This window comes from Platalea leucorodia (assembly GCF_965183815.1).
Source record: "Platalea leucorodia genome assembly, chromosome: 5".
NCBI classification, from domain to species: domain Eukaryota; kingdom Metazoa; phylum Chordata; class Aves; order Pelecaniformes; family Threskiornithidae; genus Platalea; species Platalea leucorodia.
In genome coordinates, this window is record NC_138827.1 from 54240184 (window position 1) to 54265424 (window position 25241).

At 39.0% G+C, this 25241-nt stretch overlaps 1 protein-coding gene across 1 annotated transcript in view; it reads left to right on the top strand.

Moving 5' to 3' along the window:
- The window catches only part of HMCN1 (hemicentin 1), a gene marked incomplete at its 5' end in the record, with an annotated part of 207571 nt that overhangs the window by 42499 nt on the left and 139831 nt on the right, over positions 1-25241 (top strand). Inside the window, 5 exons of the mRNA XM_082311735.1 lie at positions 10141-10312; positions 12078-12184; positions 19843-19963; positions 20538-20801; positions 21069-21213. Coding sequence (XP_082167861.1) covers positions 10141-10312; positions 12078-12184; positions 19843-19963; positions 20538-20801; positions 21069-21213 — 809 coding nt within the window. The remainder of the gene's footprint in view (positions 1-10140; positions 10313-12077; positions 12185-19842; positions 19964-20537; positions 20802-21068; positions 21214-25241) is intronic.

The window sequence follows — 25241 nt, forward strand, 5'->3', positions numbered from 1 at the left end:
ACTTTGGTGGGAAAAGCGGGTGGTGTTAAGTAACTTGAAAGGTGGATGAGACTAGATGGAAAAAAACAAAGAGTTTGGAATTTGGGTGAGAAGCCTGTGAATAAAAGCAATGATGTGAATGAGAGGAGATTGGGAGGGGACTGAAGACAGAAATAGGACAAGACTGGTAACAGAGTATTTTAAAAGGAATGGTGCAAGAAGGGTCATTCATGTGGGGAAGGTGCAGAAGGTTAATGTCTGTAAGATCATGTGGATCTGGAATGGAGTTCAGTATTCTTCACACTCATGAATGCTTTGCTGTGAACAGAAGTCTCTAAAACCCACTGGAAAAGCATCCTATTTCTCCTGGCTGTTGGTCCTTACAGAGGCTGGCAACCTAGGAGTTACACCTACACAGCTCAGGTTTGTGTTAAAAGTCTGCAGTGTGTATGAACCAAGCATATGTTTGGATGGTGCTATATGAGGAAGCAATTTTAAATTTTGTAAAAGGTCTCTCCACTGCTTTACAAGAATAATATGAAGGTGACAAAGTCAAAAGCTCAAAATTACAGCTTAGAATTAAGGTTACTTGCACAGCCCTGTTTCTTGCCTTCTCTTCTCCCTCCATCCCAAACAGTCAGTATCCATTTTCATAGAAAAAGAAGAAATGGTCTCATGGCAGGGGCAGCTGAATGCTGCCTTGGGAAGTATGCTTCTACTCTGAAGGTATGCATTGTCCAGTGAATGCCAAACAAGGAAGGGGGAAAAAAAATAGTTACAGCTGTCCTTTCTTTGTTTTATATGGAACTTGGATTCTCTGGAAAAAGTAGTCTGTGATCATGTCCGTAAGGACTGTCATAAAGAAACTGCAAAAGGGTGTTTTAAAGACAGTTGAAAGCAGGCAGGCTTAGTTCATGTGTTTCCTAACTTTGAAGAGCTTGAGATTCAACACTAATAAACTTTTCAGCTGTGTGTTTTTTATACATGTACTTATAGTTACATATAAAATTTATGATTTATTTTCATAGTAGAATTTTCACGTGCACTGGCTCAGTCATATTTTTAGATGTGCATTTAAAAGCATTTTTAGAATATTTTTCTCTTTGGATGGAAGTATGAACTTACTTGTACTTAAGCAATGAAACAGTTAACTTCAAATCCTGTTGCTTTGACTGAGAAATATTCTTGAGACTCAGAATAAACAAATGGGAATAGAGACCATGCTCCATAGATTTTTCCAGGTTTCAGTATACATTCCAAGAAATGACCTGACAGCAGGGCAGGTTGCAAGAGCAAATTCTCTGGAGAAGCGTTATAAATTATTTCTGTATTTGCCCTTCTCCCTCTAATAATATTCATTAAGTCACATTTTGGCAGAACAACAAAAGCTGCTGTTGTTTTGAGGGCTTTTTGTAAGGGTCCCAATGGGGAAAAAAAAAAAAAAAAAAATCTACTTCCAAACCATTGCACAGTATTGCAAACCTCTTTGGAAGGACAGGGTTGGGAAATGGATCTCCCAGAATTGCCTATTGAACTTTGGGGAAAAACTTAACTATACAAGCAAGTTACTGCCAGACTTAAACAGCTGGGTCATTCTGTTGCCTTCCAGTTTCATTTTTGAACTTGAAAAACTCTCAAAAACTGAAGTTGGGTCCCACTCTGAATTTAAGACCCTTACTCGCTCTCAGTAGCTTCTATTTCTGATATATACTTGGGTTAAAAACAAAGGTGTTCTTGCTTTCTTTTTTCTGAAATGGCAGTTGCACAACATAATTCTTCCCTGGGATGATACATTTTATTTTAAGGGCAATTTCTGCTATAAGAGAACTCCCAAGTAGCCTCAGGATCATCAGCCAGCCTGCATACAGTTAATAAACTGGAATTTTACCTAAGGTTTACAGCAGTTGCTGTAGTATCTAAGTACTTCATTGCTATATCTGTTCGCATAACATTCCTGTGAGACAGAATTGTGGTGTTGTTCCCCTTTTGGTTAAGGAGCGTAAAGAGATTAAGGTGGTGTGGCTAATGTGACGGCTTGGCAGTTTTGCAAAGTAATTGCACAAGTTAAAAATACAAGAATGAGGACACAAACCTTGTCAACTTAGTCAATGTAAAAATCATACTTCATGTAACTAGATCAATATGTATTTATATAAGAGAATACATTTACATATGCCTAAGGTCAGACATAGTTAGCATAACGTGTGCTTGAGAGCCCATGCCTAATGTTTAGTGTTGGTTGGACTTCCGTGAAGATCTTCAGCCAACTCCACTTTACTTTGTATTCACAATAGGTCAAAATATAAAATGTGTATGCTTGCTCTTCAGAAGTATTAGACATTTTTGTAGCCCTACTTTTTTTTGTTTCATAGATTTTTTTTCAATGTAACAAATGGTAGGACCTACAGAAGTAGGAGTACTTCTTTTAGAATCCTGGCAGTGATTTGTATTCATATCCTCATCTGACTACCTAGCTGTTGGAATGAAAGAAGAAAGACCAAACTCCCATTAAAGATATACTGGGTGGAAGAGTTCAATCCACTAACCACTACCTCCTTTGGAAAAATTCATGCTGACTAGTCCCTGTCACCTTCTACTTCATGTGCCTGGAAAGATAACAGAATTAAGTGTGTGTCATTAATACTAAAAGATAATCAGAACCAGAAGAACTTTATGATGTGCTTCAAGAGCAGATAAAAGTTCTCATTCTGTAAGATACACAGATGGAAACCTAGTATCCTTAATATTCATTGATATTCATGTTATACAGCTGAGATGAAAGTATGGCAATACTGGTCTTTTACATCTATTCCATTAGATAAATTATCAAACTATAGCAGATGAGTAAAGGAGTCTAGAATGCTCTTGCACAGTAGAAGACTTCTTTCATTAAGAACAAAACCAACTTGGTAAAGATTTTAAAAGGAAAAGTTTGAGCTAAATCTCTGTTCTGGACTCAGGTTGAATCTTGGTAAATGTTCCAATATTTTTACATTGCCAGAATTTGTTTTCATTGTCTGCAAATTACCTAGTTCCAGAAGGGACCATAAAACTTAGCGTGTACTCAACCATCCAGTTGAAAATTCCCTTAATTTAAACTCAGCTGGCTTAAATTGATCTAAAAATCCAAGACTGAGAGGTTTTTGTCTTCGAAGCTGACATTTTGAAGCCTTCTAAAAATAAAGCGATGTTAAAAATAGGTTTGTGGGTTTTTTTGGGGTTTTTTTGGTTTTCAATGTGTGTTACTGCTTTAAAGAAATAAGATTAACTGCGTTACATTCACATTTATATGCTAACTCAAACCTTAAATTGGTCTCGTGGATTTGGATAGTTTTTGAATGAACATTCGTATTTGTAAAATGAGTCAAAGATGGGAGCAGAGGGAGGAGAGTAGAGATGGAGGAAAGAGAACATAACTAATTCTCAGTGCTGAGATTTCTTAAAGAATCTAATGATACCAATGTTGGTGGTCTTCTGTTATGTCAATGCTATTTTTTTTTTTTTTTTTATTGTGCACTGGTAGCTGTATGTGAAGTGCTCTGTCTCAGACATGTCATCTCTCTCTGTTAACAAGTAATTTTATTAACAAACTTTCCCACCTGTACTGGGAAACGCCACAAGGAATCACACTCAGTATGCAACTCTGGAAATCAATCAAATCATTGTGATTTACAATTTCTGAACTGTGTCATCTTATAAATGTGTACCAACTTATTTCTGTTTTGATGCAGACATCTGGATCATGTAGTGGTAGTTCAATCACACTTAACGTTGACAGAGCAGTGTGGAAGCTAACCTCTTGGACCCATGTTTTCCATTGCTAACGGACTCAGTGGGACAGCTTAATATGTGCCCTTCAGATTAGACTTCTGACCTGGTTCGATTGTGTACTCATGAACTACTTAGTGGATTTTATCAAGGAGGCTTAGCTCCCAGTTCTCGTAAGGTGTATTCTCACCTTGACGAAAACCAGCCGGGTCACGTGCAGTGAGCACTATGCCGGATTGTCTCAAGAAAGAAATCAAAAGCTAAAGAGTTGATTCCCTTCCACACCCAAAAACAGTTGATGCCTGGTCTCTGCAGAACATGCCCAAGAGATGCTGACAGTCTGTGATTTGAAGAAAGGTGGCTCAAGCAGAAGTTGAAACCAGTGTTTGCATGCCAGATACGTTTCTTCTGTCCAAAGGCCAGCAACTTTCCTTAGAATAACCAGAGTAGCATCACAGTTGCAAGTATACTGGTTGTTTGAGCAACGGACCTGTGAGAAGTTGGATTGCAAGGCAGGCTCTTCTTTTCCCAATGCTATTTGAATTGGTGTCGGTATTTTTGTGGCAGAGTGTTGTCTGAATTGACTTTATGGTTAATTGAAATTACTTTTTTGCCATTGACAGGGGAAAGGAGCAGAGAAGAACTGGATTCACTTTGGTTTTTTTACTGAAAATTCCTTTTCTAATTTGAAAGTGTTCTTTATTCTCTTAAAGTACACTAGACTCCCATGCATCATTAAATAACAGTTGCTTGTGTTTCCAGTGGTAGGCTACAATGTATAATTTACCTTTGAAAGACAGTGAGCTTTTGGAACAATGTCCATGGCTCAGCTCTCCTATCTGCCAGAAAGCATATCTGGGGCTCATAGAAGTATTGGTTTTGATTAGATTTTTGTTTTGAAATAAATGGTTGCATGCTGATAAACTTCCCACTGGAGAGCCTTCCCACTTGCCTCCCAAGTTTGTAGAAGTAACATGGTCCTGCAGTGGCTTGAAGTGAACTATGCTGTATGAAAGTGAGATTTGTTATAAAGGGTATTAATATGATGTAATAGACTTAGAGATGTAATTAGGGAAAAAAAAACAAAACAAAACACAACAAACACCAAAAAAAGTTTCAAAGCTGGAAGAACCTGTCTTAACTACTTTTGCTGAAGTTATGTGCTATGGAGTTTTGGCGACTGTGGTTTAAGACATTTTCCCCTTCTTTGATGGGTTGTTTTCAGTCCAGATTCTTTTAATGATTCTATGATTCTAATGATCTGGCTTGTGGCATGACCCCAGAAACAGATAAGCAGGGGAAGGAAGGAGAATGAGCAGTTGCAAGGAAGGAAGAGAGAGGAATTCTTTATGCTGGTTTCACCTCAGAAACAATTTGTTCATGTGCCTGTAGTCATGAACATATAAAAAACAACATATAAAACCTGAGCACCCCAAGGAAGTAACCAATGGCAAGATGATAACTGGGCTCCAGGTGCATTTTATAATCAGTGTGACTGCTGTTAGGCATTGTTTTATATCTTTTGGTAAGAGCTGCTAGAACAGCGTCATTGCCAGTAATCTTCTTTCAAGATGCATTTTCCTTCTTGTGGTTGCTGTCAAAAGTCAAAGTGCTTTGGTATTGCTGGGATCATGTATGCTCTCAATTGGTAATTTTATCATTATAATTGTAAGAAACTTAAATCACCTCTCATTCAATGCAGAAATAGGTTAGAGCAATCTTGAACAGGTATCTTGTATTGGTTTATAATGTGGAGAGATGGTTTGTAAGCTTTAGTAGTGCTTGCAGATTGACCTAGGTAGAATTGTGTGTTCTTTGCACCTGTGTCTTCTATTATAGCTTACTTTCACTGAGAAATAATGTTTTTAATAGGAAACTGAACAAATTATAGAGAATCTTCTCTCATGAGGCTAGAGTATAAGAGTGAGCTAAGCTACTGAAGGCTTGGACCTGCTAACTCTTCCCAAGCATGAGCAGTAAGCACAGAACTGATCAGGAGGGCTGGATGGGTGTGTTGCCATCTCTGCCCTGCTGGTTGCTGTGGTTGCTGCTCAGGAAGAAGCATGTCAGGTTGATGGTCATGAGTTGGAGATGAGGTAGCAATGACTAGGAGCCCCCAAAAATGTGTCACGTGAGCTAAAACTGTTACCTAATTTTGGTTGGGTTTTTTTTAAAGTAATTTGGGAATAACAGGGTTTTTTTTTCCCCCTGCTATCATATCTATGTTACAATGTCATTTTACCAAATTTTCAGGTATGTAATATTAACTCTTCTGAGCTTAAGAAGGAATCTTGTGTATAAATACCAATGTGATTCCAATTCTTATATATATTGGCAAAGTTCCTGCAACAATGCTTTACCTTCTGACTTGATTTATTTTGCTTAAGTCACTTGAAAGGAGTTTAAGTGAGACTGGAAAATTCCTTTCTTCTGAAAATTCATGTAGGTTCATTAAATTTTACAATTCCTTTAAAAACTTTCCTGTCGAGTTAAGATCCTGGAATTAAATGGAAACCTTTCCATATACCTAGTACAAAAAAGTGGTGTATTCATTCTCAATATCATGTGAGTAAAGCAGATTGGATTTTCTTTTGGAAGCATTTTTGGATCCAAATGCATAATTTGTAAAGGTAAAACTTAAAATTAGCTGGATCTTTTTGAAGCCGTGTGATTCCTGTTCCAGCATCCAATGGCTTATCTAAAGTAAATAGAGTTGCTGAACAGCGCTAGCTGCTGCAGAAATCATGTTTCTCTCTTCGGTCACGTTACATCAGAGGTTTTGAGTAGTATCGTGTCGTGGTTTAACCCCAGCCAGCAACTGAGTGCCACGCAGCCGCTCACTCACTCCCCCCTTGGTGGGACGGGGGAGAGAATCGGAAGGGTAAAAGGGAGAAAACTCGTGGGTTGAGATAAGAGCAGTTTAATGATTGAAGTAAAATAAAATAGAACAGTTTAATAGGTAAGGCAAAAGCTGCGCACGCGAACAAAGCAAAACAAGGAATTCATTCACTCCTTCCCATCGGCAGGCAGGCGTTCGGCCATCCCCGGGACAGCAGGGCTCCATCACGCGTAACGGGTGCTTGGGAAGACAAACGCCATCGCGCCCAATGTCCCCCCCCTTCCTCCTTCTTCCCCCAGCTTATATACTGGGCATGACGTCATATGGTATGGAATAGCCCTTGGGCCAGTCTGGGTCAGCCCCCCTGGCTGTGCTCCCTCCCAGCCCCCCCCCCCCACCGTGCACCCGGCAGAGCAGGGGAAGCTGAAAAGTCCCTGACCAGTGTAAGCACTACTTAGTGACTATTTAGCAACAGCTTAGCACTACTCAGCAAGAAACAAAACATCAGTATATCAACATTATTCTCATCCTAAACCCAAAACACAGCCCCATACCGGCTACCAAGAAGAAAATTAACTCTATCCCAGCTGAAACCCGGACATATAGTTAGTTTTATTGTGATTTTTGTATGTTCTTTTTAAAGTATACCTAAGTACCTTGCTTATGTAGATCCTTGTGGAGAGGGCACACAGCACTGTTGTTACATGGTCAATGCTGTTTCACTTCACATTGCACTGGGAGCATTCAGCGTGTCTCAGGTGAGGCATTACTAATAGTGAAGGGATAACAATTTATGAAAACATGTCCCCACCATTTCAAATGCTTTTTGGATGGTGCTTTTCACTTACTTAAATTTCTTTCACATTTGCACAAAGATGCAAAGGTTGCTGGGCATCCATAGTATAAAATATAAGAACAAATACGCTTTTATTTAAATCAGGCTGGAATCTAGTTTCTATGACACAGTTATCTTGCACTGACACCTATGGCATAACCCATTTTTTAATGGAAAAAGTATGCAAAGTACGCCCAACAAGCCAAGGAAATGAGACTCTCTTGGGCTGGTGTGTTGAATTGGGTCCTAGAGCTAAGGACTTACTCTTGAGCTGACTGATGACACATCCAGGTTAGTTTATTGTTGATTTCCAAGTCTTGTGTGCTGACCAGTTGAACGGGCATAATGGAAAGCTCCTTTAAAAGATGTTTCTGAATGCAGTCATAGTTACCTGTAAGCTAAAATCATGGTTCCATATTACTGTGAATCATATTCATAGCATTATATGAAACCAATATTGCTTCAGTGGGATTAAAAAAACACGCTGCAGCTCTGTGATGTGCAGAGCTATGTAGTATAATTTATTTTGACAGGCCAGGTGGTTTTTTTGGGGGGGTGGGTTTTTTGATTGTGGTGGGTTAGCCTTGGCTAACAGCTGGGCTCCCACTCAGCTGCTCACTTGCTCCCTGAAGACGGGCAGGGGGAGAAAATAGGAGGAATGGGGTGAGAAAGCTTCTGGGTCAAGATAAAGACAGGGGGATCGCTTACGAATCACTGTTGAGAGCAAAGTAAACTCAACTTAAGGAAAATTAATTTGTTGCCAATTAAAATAGATATTTAATTACTCATTCAGGCAGTGGGAAACAAAGACAAGTATGAACACCTTTCCTTCTCCCTTTCCCAAGCTCAACTTCACTCCTGACTCCTCCTCCCTCCCCCCAGCGCCACAGCGGGATGGGGGTTGTGGTCAATACATAGGGGTTTTTCTCTGCCGCTCCTTCCTCCTCACACTCTTCCTCTCCTTCACTGTGGTCTCTCCCATGCAGTCCTGTCAGGAAAAATCTGCTCTGGTGTGGGGTCCTCCAGGGGCTGCAGGGAATTACCAGCTCCACCCGGTGTCCCCTCAGGCTGCAGGGAGACCTCTGCTCCCGCACCTGCAGCACCGCCTTCTCTCACCTGGGTACTGCAGGGCTGTCTCTCACACTTCTTTCCTCACCCCTCACTGCCTAGGCAGCATTTTGTTCTGTCTTAAATACACTTACACGGTGGCACCACCAGCGTGGCTGAGGGGCTCGGCTGTGGCTGTGGTGGGGCTGTTGCAGAACCAGCTGGGACCGGCTATGTCCGACGCAGGGCAGCCCCTGGTCTCCTCTCACAGAGGCTGCCCCGCTGACAGCACCTTGCTACCGAGAAGAAATACGTGCATAAATCAGGTTATATAAACAAATTTTATAGTAGTGTCATCTGCCTATATTATTCTAATTTTATACTTGGGCAAAATAAAATTTCATCTTCTGTTGCCTACCACAAACCTGAGGTAAACCCTGTATGATGTGCTCTGGGAAATCTGGCATCACGTATGTGACCCCATTTCTGTCAGTCCAGGTCATACTGTTGGTGCTGAGTGATCTGGTAGTGCTCAACTCCAGAGTGAGTAGTAGTTGAATGAGTGAGACCTTAGACTCTGCCTGGGTTTTGGTTACCTTTGTTATTTTCTCTTGAAATAGGTGATGTAGACCTCTGCTTTGCTCCTTTTTTTTTTTTTTTTTTTAAATTGATAATCATTGATTGAAAATGTTTAAAGTTAAGGACTGTAATTCTGTAAGGCACAAATTTGGTTTTGATCACAAGACTTTCTTTTCTAAAGCACTGGTCCCCTCTATTCTGACCTGTATGCTGTGCCTAATAGTAATTTGTATCAGGTGTTTTAGGGGAAAAAAAAAATTGAAAAACTCCATAGATGGTAATTGCTCAGTACATCTGGATGAGGGACTTTTCCTTCTTGCTTCAGGCAATTAATAGTTAGTTGGTGACCAGAAATATGCATAGATTTATATTCCTAATTCCTTTTAAAAAGTGTGTGTGTGGTTGTTGTATAGAGGTATGTCCAGGTCTGTTTCTGTACCCCTTTAAACATCATGCCGATCATGGCTTCAGTAGTATCTTCTATTAAAATTGCGTGTCTTGTAAGTATTAACATTGTTAAAAATGTATTTGCCCTAATGTGGCAAATAAGCCTATTCACTTCAGAACTGATAACTGCACTGGTAAGACAACATACTTTTGGTCCTTGTTTTTGCAGGCTGTATGTTTTGTCATATCGTGTATATTGATTCTTACATTGAACAGTAGAAGTTGAAGCATACCTTTGCTTTGATGTTGGTGCTTTGTTTCCTGGCACGCTGTTGTCTTTTCTTTTGGTATTCCTGTGCTCTTGTGTATTCCTGATACAAGTTGAAATTCTGTTTGTGCTGTCTCTAGAATATCTTTGCTGAAATGGATGCATTGGGCGATTGTATTAAGCAAGTCCTTTACCACTGCGTTTGCTCAGAGTGATGTGGTAGCTGCGTGTCATCAGACAATAGGATCATAGGTGAAAGTAGTGATCTTCTATTATAATAGAAGTTAACATGGAATCTCTACAAGACAGTAGAGATTCTATTATAATAGAAGTTAACATGGAATCTCTACAAGACAGTAGAGACAGTATTTCAGCAGAAAATATTTCAACAGCAAATACTGTTAACAGTATAATAACAACTGTTATTTTCTCTTCTAGGTGTTAAAATGGGTTGAAGAAGCAGTTCAAGCCTCCAAAGTGCATCTCTTGTCTACAGACCATTTGACCGTGGCTGTAAATACTTGGCAGATCCCTTTTGATCCAAGTCTGAAAGAGGTTACAGTGTCTTTGAGTGGTCCTTCACCAGCAATTGAAATTCATGATCCATTAGGTGAAGTAGTTTATACCTTCTTTTGTGATAGCAAAAAAAAAAAAAAAGTGAATGAAAAAGACAAATCGTCTCTACTGTCTCCAATAGGGAAGGCCATATTTGCTATTCATAAATGTCACATTTTGAAAACCAGTATCAGGATTTCAGGATATTTTAAAATTTTATTTTATTTTTAAAATACAAGATCTTTGGATATATGCACTTCTGATATTTAAATTGTTCCCAGTGTTCCATTTTTTGACTCAGAGGAAACTGGAAATCCTCCCTATTCTGGCCACTTCATCTCATCCCTATCTACTTTCTTACTGTTTGTCCTTGCATTCCAAATTTCTGGACACTTTTTGTTTTTCATGTATTTATGTAGTCATTAGTCACTGAACCGTCATTTAGGGGTTATACATTATGGTTGTTTTCTAGGTGGTGAGAGGTAAACCAAGGTCTGGATTCTTTGAACTATGAGAGCATTCAAAATCAGACCTTGTCTCATGTGCCCCTCTCTAGCTGAACACTGTGTGATGAGGAATGCAATGACAGATTCAGATGCTAATTTGTAACTGAAGATATTTTGAACAAATCTGCTGTTCATTGTTACATGGATGCCTTAGGAACCTGGAACAGCACTCCAGAAATAAATTCAGATCGTACTTTGTATTCTCTGAATGACTTTTGGATAAGGGTATAGCTTAAGTTTTAGTATCTTGGAAATAATTTTATGCACAGGATGGGTTCCCTGCAATATAATCTGGTCTGGCCTCCACTAAGGCATCCTTCTTTGTTTACAGGAAAGAAATTTGCTCAGAGTGTCTCTTCAAACCATGATAACACACAATCCTGGGCGCAACTGTCAGGCTTAGCTGAAGCTTTGGCCTCATCTATATGTTTTCCTTTCTCATAGGTCAGCTCCATGTGTCTAAATCCGCATAGTTTCACTGAAGTTAGTTGAGGCATGTCCGATAAGCTCTTAAAAATTGACACTGGGACATCCCATTCTCAACTTCACCTTTCCCTTTAGTGCTCTGAAAGAGCCAGATGTGTTTTCATTGCTGATGGTATTCATAGTCAGCCTTGAAGGGAGCAAAATGCCTCTGTAGAGAACCAGTTCCTGCATACAACCATCCATATATTTGTATGCGTAAGTGTACATATAAAGCGTGGTATGGTGCAGTATGAAAACTTGCACTTTTATTGATGTCTATGATGTCTAACAGACTAAATTCCCTGTAATGATCTCATATGCATTCCCACCCTTAGTCACATGCTAATGCCCCTCTGCCAGGAGAACCTGGCTTATCAGTATTTTTACTTATGGAGTTTATCCTGCTTGAAATAGGTCTGGAGGATGGAAGAGTGACTTGGGTGGCAGGTAGGTTAGGGTAAGCCTGTTCTAGGATCCCTTTAAAGGGATTTGCTTCTGTGCTGCCTCCTTTCACGAAGAGCTGAATATTTTCTGTAAATAAGAGAACTTGTTTTGCTTACAGTTTTTGGGTTTCCCACAGCTCTGTATTGTTGCAGGCTGTATTAAATTTCCCAAGTGAATTAAAAGAGCGAAAATAAATGAGCATTTTTAGTATTCTGGGAAAGAATTACAGGGAATTTTGACTGATGTAAATGTTAATGCCTGTTAAGCAGCAAGTCAAGTATTGAAAATACATCAGTACAGAATAACAATATTGTATATACTCCCTGTTTTTTTTAGGCAATACTGTATTTACTCCCTGTTTTTTTTGTGTGGGTGTGTGGGGTTTTTTTTTTGTTTGTTTTTTAGGCAAGCAAATCGGTAAAGGATCAGGACTGAATGAATTGCTAAATATCCACAACTCTGCAAAGGTAGTAAATGTCAAAGATCCAGAGCCTGGCACATGGACAATTAAGGTAAAGTTACTGCAGAAATCATGTATGACTTGTCCTATAACTTATAAGGGGATTGTATAATGATTTACTACATTATTTATCATCGATATTCATAGATGAGTTTGTTATAATAAATGTCCTTTCTGACCTATGTGTTGTGACATATTCTGGAGGCAGTAGTACAAAATTCTTATCAAGAACATAGAATCATAGAATGGTTTGGGTTGGAAGGCACATTAAAGATCATCCAGTTCCAACCCCCCTGCCATGAGCAGGGACACCTTCCGCTAGACCAGGCTGCTCAAAGCCCCATCCAACCTGGCCTTGAACACTTCCAGGGATGGGGCATCCACGGCTTCTCTGGGCAAACTCTTCCAGTGCCTCACCACCCTCCTAGTAAAGAATTTCTTCCTTGATGATAACATATTAGACATTACTATCTTAAGTCAAATCCTTAGGTCATCCTTTTCCTTTGGATTGAAAAAGGATGAAGTGAGCACTGAATTTTTGGAGTCTAGTGAGCAGATACTCTCTGTAGAGAGTGTGGACACAGAGGGGCTTTGCTGTGTATAGCATGTTTGGAGAACTGGGAGAGAGAAATGGTGTGCACTTTGCAGGCCAGAGATTTCATTAGCAGGTTCGCAAAGTCAGTAAATATACATTTAATTCAAACTCCTTATCAGTAAATTGTTTAAATACTACAGTATGTAAATAAATTTGTTCATGTGAGTGCTATCCTAGCACATACAATTACAGAATGCACCCTAAAAGATTTGGAAATGTTAAGAAGTTAAGATCAATGTGATGAGCAGCAGTAACCAAACAAGAAAACATCATTAAGACTCTGCTGAAATGGTCATCTTGGAACTTAATGTGACCCCTTGATCAAGCTCTCTGTGCCAAAAGTTGCTGCTCCTACAACAGTCTGTAGGAAAGTTCCCCGAGTGTTTGGCTGAAGGCTCCTTACACTGCACATGATCAATGTGCACTAAAACAGATGAAGAGCAATCATACCTGCTGGTTCTGAGAGCTGTAGCAAGCAACCAGCTCCTAGGTAATGATACATTAACATACTTGCTTCTGAAATGAAAGAACAAAATGTCCTAGTGATGAAAGGGCCACTTAGAACTATGATTCTATGGGATTTTCTCTGGGTGACAGTGCTAATTTAAATGTTTGCTGTTGGCCGCGTGTTCCTGTGAGTGCCATAGCATGGTTGTGAGGCATGTGGTGAGCAAGATGTGTAAATGCAATAACCTCCAACAGCACTTATGACCTGTTGCTGCACAAAGAACTGAAGCCAGTGTAGCTGAAATCTTTACTGTTTATAGATCAATAAATGTATGTATAAAATAGGTGTAAATCAGGAACAGAAAGTGGACTGCTTAGACTAGCCTTAACCCATAATTTAGCAACGACTCAAGGTAACACAGTATATCAGGCCAAAAATTGTTTACCTGCAACCGTAATAGGGAAAAGGGATGGGCAAGAGCACTCTTACTCTAACGCGGTAAACTGGAAGATGAAGCTTAGGATGTGGCTAGATTTAGGGAAACGTATGTATTCATCATTTTGTTTTATAACATGTTCATTATGTCATTTTAATCAACTGCTCAAAATGTAATTGCACCCAATGTGAATGGAGTGTTAAAACTTTAAGGATTGCACTGTGGATGAGATAGTATTTAAATAAACGTAGGGACTAGCCCCAACATTGTTTTTATGGCTAGATGTTGATGTTTCAAAACACTTGAAATGTGTTAGCTAACAAATGACACCCTGCTACCACACTATACCACAAATTTGTGCAAGCCCTGTTTATGTAGAAATCACACTATTTAACTATGCCTGTTTCATGGACAGATTCTCTTCAAACAAATAAAGTAAATCTGTACCTGGAGCTGATTTGTAGGGGGCGGCATGTTGTGACATAGGTCCTCAGAGTGGGGGAGAGGAAGGGAGGTATAATGAACTGTAAGTTTTTACGTCATCTTCTCAACTCTGTTGTGTAACTGTGGCCTAAACTGACTCATGCTTTGTCTTGTTATTGTATGCTTCTTTATGTAGGTAAAGCAGCATGTTCCCAGCTTTCCTAAATTGATGTGGAAACAATCATAGTGGTATAGGTCCCTTCCAGCTGAACTATTCTATTCTATTCTAGAATTGTAAATACTACATTGCTATTTTTTGAGGGGAAGTAATCTGTGTAAGATACCTTTATAGCCAAGTTCACAATGAGCTGTGCTGAATGGATGCATGCTGTGTATTGTCTGTGCCATATGCACAGAGGCAGTTTGAAAAGGATTATTAATTCACATACAGCACTGTAGGAAACTATTGGTACTGCTACAGAACTGGAACTAGAAAAGCATGTTGAGCTCAGCAGCTCTATGCAGAATTGTTGAATGTCTGTCTATGCTTCCAGGACCAGAAATGTTGAAAACCGTGGTACAGGGACACCCTGGTGGTCTGCAAAAAACTGGTTTGGATCCCACTGGCCTTAGTAACATCAGACATATTGGGTACTGAGAGAACTTTTCCTACAGCCTTAGTATTCAACTCTGTAGCTTGTTGGAGTCTTTTAGGTTAAATATGCAATCGGGTAAACATTCAGTGCCCTGCAGCATGGAGAAACAGAGTGCAGAAAAAGCAAAGGCCCTGTGTGATCTCTCCCTGGCCCTGCATGGCTGTTGCTAAGCCGAGGCCTTTTTGGATGTGATCTGAGCCATGTGGAACCACTTGTGTATGCCTGCACTGTATTGCCCAAATTTTTGGATTCCAGGAATTACTGAGAGGAGCTTGCCACTCTTGTAGGCTTGGTGTGTAACACCCTTCAGAGCTAATCAGCTCTGCTAAATCCGAGGCTGGCACTCAGCATGGTGCAAACTGCCAAGTGGCTCAGCTGGAAGCAGGCCAGCATGCTCACTAGATGCAAACGAGTCCCAGCCAAAGCATCAGGCTGCTCCTGCAGTGAGGGTTTTTAAGTTTTTTGTTTTTGTTTTTCTAAGCTCAGCATAATGCTGTCTCCAATCTGTGGAGAAGAAAACATTCAAATTTACATGTTTTGGGTTAAAAAAAAAGAAGAAAATGTCCTGAATATAGTTGAAATATTTATTTACTTTAACTTTTATGAGCAAACCAGGTCTTAGTTAGGTTTGTGCAAACAGCTTATACAGGTACTTGTCACCTGGAAGTGCAAAAAGTTGTCATTGTAGTATAACAAATCACAGTGAGCTAAACAGTATTAGCCTCTACTGAATCAACTGGAGAATGATCAGTCCAAGAAGATCCCATCTTAATCCACAAACAAGTGTTAGTGCAGTTTCAATGCTCAGTGAAGTCTTTAAATCACAGGTGTGAGTAATATAAAACACAAGTATGCAATCTAGTTGCCTGCTGTGCTGCAGAAGGCCTCCAGTTGCCTACAGGTACTTCAGTATGAGGACATCAAATCTGTGCATGCATGTGTCTCTTTTATAAATAAGTTTTCCTTCCAGGTCTGCTATAGTACTGTTGGTTTACAAGATGACAGAAGTCTTTTCAGAGAGCAATGACATGAGATGAGCACATGGCTCCTCTCTCCATAGCCTATCGGTGAACAGTACAGGTTTTGTGCAGAAGGAAGCATACTGCTCCAGAAAGATGGTCCTGCTGTTGCATGTGTTTTCTGCACCTCTGAGCTAGCTGTGAGACAAAATTTATCTGCTGGTCCTACTCTTGAGATACCTACCGAGAGATGGGCCTCAACAGGAACGCTCTGACTTGTTTAATAGAAGAGGGAGCATCAGTTTGCTTTTGCTAAATCCGTCCCACAAAGACCTGTCCTATGGACTCCTCTTAAAAGACTTCTTTGGAGCAGTTTAGGAGGCATCCAGCATCTTGCAAATGACTGTTACCTGCAAGCTCCAGAACAGCAATATTAGAAGGCCGTTGTATCTAATTACTCCTTAAAGGCCTTGCCTGCCGTGTGTTTTCAGTTGAAAAGGCAAGGGAGTGATGGAGGTGAGTCAGTGGGGGAGAGGCAGGAGTGAGAAGCCATCAGTTGCTGTTTTGTTCTGTGGTTAATCAATAGGCCATAGCTTTTTCAGCTGAGCAATGCCACAAAAACTTCCCTGCTGTGTTGAGTTAAATGATTATCTGTGTGACTGAGAAAAGGAGAGGAAAAGCAATGAGAAATCAGCAGAAAAACTTGGCTGTTCTTGTGATTGAGACAGGTCTATAATGACTGCTGTTGTTATTCCCTTACACCCTTATAGCCAAATGCAGCTGGTTCAGTGGAGTGTAATGACAAACCAGTCCAGAGTAATTTCTACTGAAAGATCACATTCCTTAAAGCCTAATTCAGCTGCATATCTCTATCAGTGTAAATATAAATATATAAATATAACAATGCAATTAAAAATTTATTTAGCCACTGTAGCTTGGTTTTTCTGTTGTGTGAAAATTAAGAGTTTGCTTTACAAAAACCCATGCATTTTTTTCCATACATTTGTTTATAGATTCATGCGTTTTGGGCAATTTTATTTTGTGTTGTTTGCAAGACAGGAAAGCATTTTTTCCTGACATCTGTGACAAACACGCATTTGCTCTTCTTATCATACTTGTCCTGTCTGGGAGGAGAAACACTAATGTACAATACCAGTGATCCATGTTAAACTACAAATAATAAAAAGAGTCATGACAAAGATACTAATTGGAAAGCAATCCTTTGGGATGAAATTTATTCTTAGGTGTTTGCTAAGACTGCCAGCTCCTAGGCATGACAATGATAGTTGCATTTATTGTTACTAGTAAATGGTAAAATTTTATAAGGTTATTCTAGCCTTAAAAATTCACAAATATCCAAAGGTCTGAATAATTAATGAAGGGAAATAATTTCCCAATGTATTTTTCTATCGATTGTTTACTCTGCTTTAGTCACTGGCTTGTTTCGTTTGCACTAAGATTTTAAGGCTGTGACTAAAGACTTTAGAAAAAACTTTGTGAAAAAGTTTAATCACACCATAAATTCCTTATATAGATGCATAAAGCTATAAAAAGAAAACTTTCTCACTGAGTTTGTCTAATGAAATTTTAACTGCCAATTAACACTTGATAACATGAGTTGTTTGGCACACTTAAATATTTCTTTGTATTGTTAACAGCTGGTTTATATAAAAAAAAGGCTTTAGTAGTGATTTTTCTGAGGTGAAATGCTAACCAAATAGAAGCAAATAAAGGTGGTTTTAATCAGATAGACATCAATTTGTTATAGTGTCTAAATGGCTGTCCCTAGGCAGTTAGTGCTAAGAAACAACTGTTTAATATTCACATGCAGCTGTATCAGAGGTGGTTACTAAACTTGAAGGAATTAAGTATTTGAGAATGGATCAGATAATACTCTTTAGAGAAATAAAGCTCAGTGGAATTATTTCATTTTAATACTGATTTTCTTTCACATTGCAAGTCTTGTGTGATGTATCGTCTACCTGAACAAGAACTTGGAGTAGGTTCTACTAACTGTGGGTTTGATCTTGGCATAATATATTTTAGATATCATTCTTCACAGCCTTTCAAAGCTCCCCCCCTGCTCTTCTGGTTGAATTGTCCATGGGTTTGTCATTGTTAAGTCTGTAAAAAAAATCTAACTCCATGCTTAGTGCAGTGCAGCAGTGTGTTCTTTCTTTCTCCCCTCTGCCAACACCTGAAGGGTGTGGGAAGTAGGTGAGGACAAAAAGCCTTGGGTTCCTCTGCACTCTTGGCAAGTAGCAGTTGTCCTTTTCTTCCTCAGCATAGAATGATAGAAAGTAAGTTAAAGATAAATCAAAATAACTGTAGGATTGAGGACTTGCATAAAAGCTACGGTACCCTCAAACAACATAAAGCTAAGGCTTTTCAAGAGTGGGTGAATGGATGGGGGTTGTTTTGTGATTTGTTTTTTGCCGATTCAATCAGAATGACAAGGTGGCAGGGTGGTGGTGGTGGAGAATAGAGGTGAGAGGTACTTCTGCATCCTCTGCTTTCCAACTGAGACCTTGGCTGGGAAAGAGAAGAACCTTTAATACATAGTATTGATTGAGGTTGGTCTGTATTTGCCACTTGTTTCATGATATGCAGTGCCTATGATGTTTACATATGCTTCATGGGTAAAATTAGTTTTATCATAGAATACTAGGTTGGAAGGGACCTCAGGGATCATCTGGTCCAACCTTTCTAGCACAATATAGATGAGATGGCCCAGCACCATGTCCAGCTGAGTCTTAAACGTGTTCAGCATAGTGGAGTCAACCGCTTCCCTGGGGAGATCATTCCAATGATTGACTGTTCTCATTGTGAAAAATCTACCTCTCGTGTCCAATCGGAATCTCCCTGGGAGTGACTTGTACCCGTTACCCCTTGTCCTCATCATGTGACTCCTTGTAAAAAGGGAGTCTCCATCTTCTTTGTAGCTCCCCTTTAAGTACTGGTACATGGTGATGAGATCACCTCTAAGCTTCCTTTTCTTAAGGCTGAACAAACCCAGCTCTCAGCCTATCCCTGTACAGCAGGCTTCCCAGACCCTTGATCATCTTGGTGGCCCTTCTCTGGACCCTCTCCAGCCTGTCCGCATCTTTTTTGTATACTGGGGACCAGAACTGTACACAGTATTCCAGGTGTGTTCTGACAAGCACTGAGTAGAGTGGGATAATGACTTCTTTATCTCTGCTGGTGGTGCCCTTTTTGATGCAACCCAGCATCCTATTGGCCTTCTTGGCCACAGCAGCACACTGTTCACTCGCCCCAGGTCCCTTTCCACGGAGCTGCTCTCTAGCCAGGTGGATCCCAGTCTGAGCTGCACTCCTGGATTATGTTTTCCCATGTGCAAGGCCTTACACTTGTCTTCATAAGGTTCTCGTTAGCCCACTCTTCCAGCCTATCCAGATCTTCCTGCAGGGTGGCTCTCCCTTCCAGAGTGTCTACTTCCCCACTCAGTTTGGTGTCATCTGCGAACTTCATCAGGCTACACTTGATCCCATTATCCAGATCGCTTATGAAGATATTGAATAGCGTTGGCCCCAATATCGATCCCTGGGGGACCCCACTTGAGAAGAGTTGCCAGTTTGAAAAAGAGCCATTTACCACCCCCCTTTGGGTGCAGCCTGTCAGCCAATTCCTCACCCACTGCGCAGATCACTTGTCCAGGCCATAACGCAGCAGTTTCTCCAGGAGGAGGTTTTATGTATATTTTAAAAGGGAACTTAGTAATAAATAAAAAGGTAACATAACTTATTGTAGCATTGGAAGTAAATTGTTTATATGTATATTATCAGCAAAAATTTTACACAGATTTTTCTGTTTACTTGTGTTTCATTTATTATTTTGTAATACCCTTTATAATGGTCAAAATCCTAACTTCCAGACAGTCTTCCATTACAGTCACTGGCCTGTGACAAGTAGTTGTTGATCTTATATGTTTGTGTTGTTATTTACTTCTGAGACAAATTGGCTTTTTTTGCTGATGCTACAGTTGTAGGGTCCAGTATCTAAAAGTAAAGCTTTATTAGAGGCATTTTGCTTAGAACTTTTGACATAAGCCTCCTTTCTGTCTTATTTTTAATGAAAGCTGAAGTCTATCTATTGAACTCATGGATGGATCAGAAACTTTGCAATTCCTGAAATGCTAATTATACACATGGTCTTTCACTCTGTTGCTTTTTCAGACCTCAAGCAGCGGAAGGCACTCTGTTCGGATAACAGGTCTCAGCACTATTGACTTTCGAGCTGGGTTTTCTAGGAAGCCAACATTAGACTTTAAAAAAACATCCAGTAGACCGGTGCAAGGTTCGTTTCCATTTTATTCCATGCTAAACAATAACCATTTTCAGGCCCACAAAATCAAGTAGAACTCTCTGATGATCTCTCTGGTGAACTTTGTGATAAATCTGGGGCCACTGTTGTTTAGTTCTTAGGCCTTGAATATGTGAGAGCAGCTAATGTTCCTGTTTTATCATATTACAGTATGTTTTTGTATTAGCTTGGTTTTTTTATGTCACATAAATCCAGATATTTTTAGCTATGAAATGCCTCAAAATTGCAACTCTGTTTCTGTTACTTACGGAGCTTCAGAAAAAGCCTTTGGCTGTAGGGCATGGTGAGGAGTTAATAAAGAGGCTGCTATTTCAGAAACACCTGTTGGAAATCAGTAATTTAAACCCTAATCAGTGCTGTGTCTCCCGACAGCTAATAAGCAGAGCACAGCTTAGCACAACTTAGTTTTTTGCTACTTAGTAAGTAAGGGTTGAAACTGAACAGTACATTCATGGGGTAGTGGGCCATACATATGGAATTTAACCTTTCCTTTTTTAATAATTTTTTTTTTTTTACCACTTAAAATAGCATGTTTCTGTTTTTCTAGGGATTCCTACCTTCGTGCTGCTAAATACCACGGGGATCTTTCTTCCAGCTAGAGTAGACCGGCTGGAACTTCTGAGTATTACAGGGGAACTTCTTAAGACTTTGCCTGTGAAATACTACCCTGACAGAAAGCCCTATGGACTATGGAATATTTCTGACTTCATTCCACCAAATGAAGCTTTTTTTGTTAAAATAATGGGCTATGACAAGGATGATTATATTTTTCAGAGAGTTTCAAGTGTTTCATTTTCTAGTATTACTCCTGGTAAGAGATTTTAACTTGAACTGAATGTACGTTTGTCATATCTGAATCAGTTAGAAAAAGGTATTAGATATGAATTTTAACTCACCCAAGTACTTTCGGTGCTGTTTCCTTCCAGAGTTCTATCTCTAGATTGTGATGAACAAGTCAATGTTGTTATCTGCTAAGTATAACTTTATCAGAAATTGAATTTCCTTTTATTAAAATGAAAAGATAGGATATATGTTAGTAGCTGTTAATAATCTTTTGGGGAATATTTGCTTTCTTCAGATGCTCCAAAAGTTACAATGCCCACCAAGACTCCAGGATATTACTTACAGCCAGGGTCTGTTCCTTGCCATGTAGAAAGTCTTATACCTTTTACTCAGCGTTTTACTAAAAATGGAGTAAAACTAGGAGTGGATCAGTTCTTCAAGTAAGTAGTGATCTTTTTTCCAAGTACTGTTTTATTTCCTATTTATCTTCTATGGTTTCAATGTATTGTTTACTATTACATACTGCTTATATCCTATTCCTTCCATTCTGTTATTTTTGGTGATATTCATTAGAGAGGCTGTATTCTATGGAGAGATTTATTATATATATAATATACATACGCATGTTTGAGGAGGGCGTACACTTTGTATAGATGATGAGATTATATGATTCTGGCCCAAATCCCCCTCAAATGTGTGCTCTTAAATTATGATAAACTATGTCTAAAAGTCTAGAACGCAAATGCTTTTAACTTATATTTTTAAAATTTATGTAAAGTAGTTTGGTAACTAGCTTTTTTCTGGAACACACCCCTCCCCCACAACGATACATAGATGATTATGTACCATACACTAACTTGCTTTATTTTTAAAGGCCTTTCATAGACGCCCTAGAAGTATGTCCTATGACCTACCCTAGTAAATTTTCCTCTTCAGAAAATCTCTCAAAATAGGAGAACTTACACTGAATATACTAGAAGGCTCTTCAAATTTCTGTATAGAAAATGGATTGTATAGTCTTCCTCTGTAGAATGAGATAAGAAAAAAAAATTCATAAATGAATTAAAATACTCATAAAGTCTATTTTGTAATTCTGGTAGTTGAAAACAAAAGAGAAGCATGTACTAGAGAACAATGTCGGCAGCCTCCGTTAGCCTCTTGTAAAGCCTGAAGCAGCAGAAGACTAAAGGCTAAGTTTTAGCATTCAGTTGCAAGTACATGACTACCAGAATAAATAAATTCTGAAGCTCCCTTGTATACTGTTAGCAGTGTGAAATGCTCCAGCTTTTTTTTTAAGGGGTGCCATTTACATTTAGTCAACCCTGGAACATACGTTAGCAGCTGTGTAATTTTTTTCCATTCTTTAGTTATCAAATCACACATTTCTACTCCTCGCTTTTCACATATCCAGCACCTTTATGATTGGACTGCATTTTTCATTTTGGTATTACAGACCAGTTGAATGAACAGATCATCCAAGTTAATTTAACAAAATGTATCTCAAGCCAAATATTATTGCTCACAGTTACATGGGATCTAATTTGGCTTGTCTTGTCTGCATTTTATTAGTGGTGAAGTTCCATACAGGATTTGTCCAGCTTACTAGTTTAATGCAGATTTATTATTGCTCTGCATTGAATGAGTTTTGTTTTGATGACAAGATGTCATCTTTACTCAAATTTTTTAATACTTACTTCAAAAAGTAGATGGTTTATAAGTTGAATATTATAGTTCTAGCATGACAGCTGTTCATGTGCAAGTACCATTAGAATGAATATAGGTTAAGGGTTCCTGAAGTGAACGTACTTTGAAAATTTTTTTTACTTTGATTCCAGAGGTACTATCAGCTGTAATAATAATTTCTAATTATAAATGAGTAACATGTGTAGGAAAAAGAAATTTGTCTACAATTGCAACAGCTTTGTTTTTCTAGATTTCTGCATCCTGTGGTGGTCTAGTAAGAAAATTTGGATTTTGATTATTATCCTAGTGCATTTCTGACAAGTCTGATTTAGGAGACCAAGAACAGTAGTTAAGCACCTCATTCCAGTGGGAAATTAGTGGGAACTGAGCACTAATGTGTATTTAAAATCCCTTCTGTATTATAAATGGCAGATCGCACCAACCCTGCAAAGGGCAGAATTAGCAAAAATAACGTGTGAAATTCTGACAAGAAAGGCAATCCATTTAGTTAATGACAATAATAATAAGTTAAAAAAAAAAAAAAAATCACTCTGAATCAACTGATATTTGTGGTTGTTAGTCAAGTCTAGTATCTGATTTGCTAAACCATGCAGAATATATTCCTCCAAACTATGTGTTAACTAATGCAGTATAAGTGAATCTTAGGTTTTATTTCATTCATGTGAGCTGCAGGCTGCTGCTGGTAACTTCCCAAGTGAAAACATGGTATGGAGTGTGGTGGTGTGTGATGACTAAGAGGTGAGGTTAGATACAACGTGAATATCACTGTGCTCTCTGCCAGTGTTTCTACAGTAACTAATAACCAGGATGTGATTTGGTCTTCAGATTTGCAACTTGGCTAAGGGAGTATGTTTGTATTTTGCAAACTGACTGGATAAACAGCTTGATAGGCAAATTGCATATATTGTACAATGATTTCCATAAATAAATGACTTGTTGCTGAAAGCTGCTGTGTTATCCCAGTAATACATCTTGCAAAGAGTTGTGTGCAGTTACTGCTTTAGAGTCAGTGCCAAAGTGTGCAGCAGATGCCTGGAGGTGTGTATTATTCATTGCTGCCATTGTTGTATTTATTTTTTTCTTTTTTAATGGACCACTGCGGGTCTCTGTTTGCCGAGCTTTTCTTCTCTGGACACATTTCTTCTTATGCTTCTGTTCTCAAGGCTTCCATGTTCAACATCTGTAATATAGCAAAAGTCAGGAATGAAGAAGAATAGGATTGCATAACTTCACTTTTAACATACTTTCCATGAAAGGGAGAAGTTTCTCACTTTTTACTTGGAAGAAACACTACCTTATTCTTTAGTGTTGGCAGCTAATGCCATTTCCATTTGCCAGCATTGCACTGTAAAATGTTGTAGATTTTATATATGATATATTAGGTTATCTAGAATAAGTATGAAGTAAGAGAGAATAAGTAGAAAGCCATTTAAGGTCACTATATACTGTTTTCATTTGTTGTGTAGTTGGATTGCCTGTCTCATGGTGCTACAGCATTGAACTTTCACACATATTCCAAGGCTCTTTCTCTTGTTCTTTCTATGTCCTTTAGGGGTTGATAAATCAATCTATTCAGACAAACAAAAGAGAGACAAAGGGTTCACTAATTTGGTGTTTTCCCAGAATGTGGCAATTACTTGCCAAAGCTATCATGGATATTTTAGTGCTAATCAGCTTTGTTTATATGCCATAGCAACAGGCCACAGGGAGTACTGGGACACTGCAGAAGAACTGCTGTTTTGCTCATTTATGTCATCATCTGTGTTTCTGTTGCACCATTAGTTGTATAAAATGCGTTTTTGAATCTTGAGAAGCTGTAAGAGTGTTTGTTTTTAAGCACATGTAACCACCAGTCAATGTAGTTATACTTTTATTTTATTGACTTTAACATTGCATGTGATAGTGAGCTTTGCCCTTGCTGTGATTTATAGGAAAAACTCCCAAGTGTTTCTCTGGATTCCTGTTGTATTATCTTGCTCATATCTCTTCTGTACCCCACCCTCCATTTTCAGTCTTGAATCCATCAATTCTGTCTTTGTGTTGCATTGTTTATTTTTGTATGGCTAGGCAATCAATGTGTGGGATATTGGATTTTTATAGTCATTGCTGGTCATAAGTTCAGGGGTGCAGCCGGCAGAGCAAAAGTTGGAGTCATCTTCATACCGATACTTCACTTTTTGCTGGATTGTAAATGTTTGGAATGGCGGTAGTCCCTGCAGTTTAAAAAGTACAAAGAGAGCTGCCTGGATGTAGTCATCTTGTAGTAGGGTAGATGCTGCCCTCTCTACTGTATGAATCTAATAGCGGATTTACATAGAGAGAGGAGGAAAGTAGATTGTATCTGGTAAAGGATGGGATCTCCTTTGTGGAGCCCCTATCTGTACCTGGGAATTTGAGAAACTCGTGCTGGGAGGATGAACCCTTGTTACCCTTGCTAGTAAGAGCCACAGGTTTGGTACCACATACTGGCTCTACATTGAAACTTGTCGGTATTCAGGAAAGGTATCTTCTCAAGTAGTAAATATAACAGTAGAGTACAAGCAGCTGAGTGAATGACTGAAAATACAGTGGTTTTAGTTATTGCGTGACAACTGTTGACATATGTTAAAGGCATATTTGTAGATGTACAAGTGAGACATTCTGCAAAAACTTACATTTCTTAATACTTACGAAAAGCCTGGTAATGGATATATCATTTCTTTAAATAAAATCGATAAAGCTTGATCCAGTTTGATTCATCAGAGAGTCTATTTTTCCTCGTTAT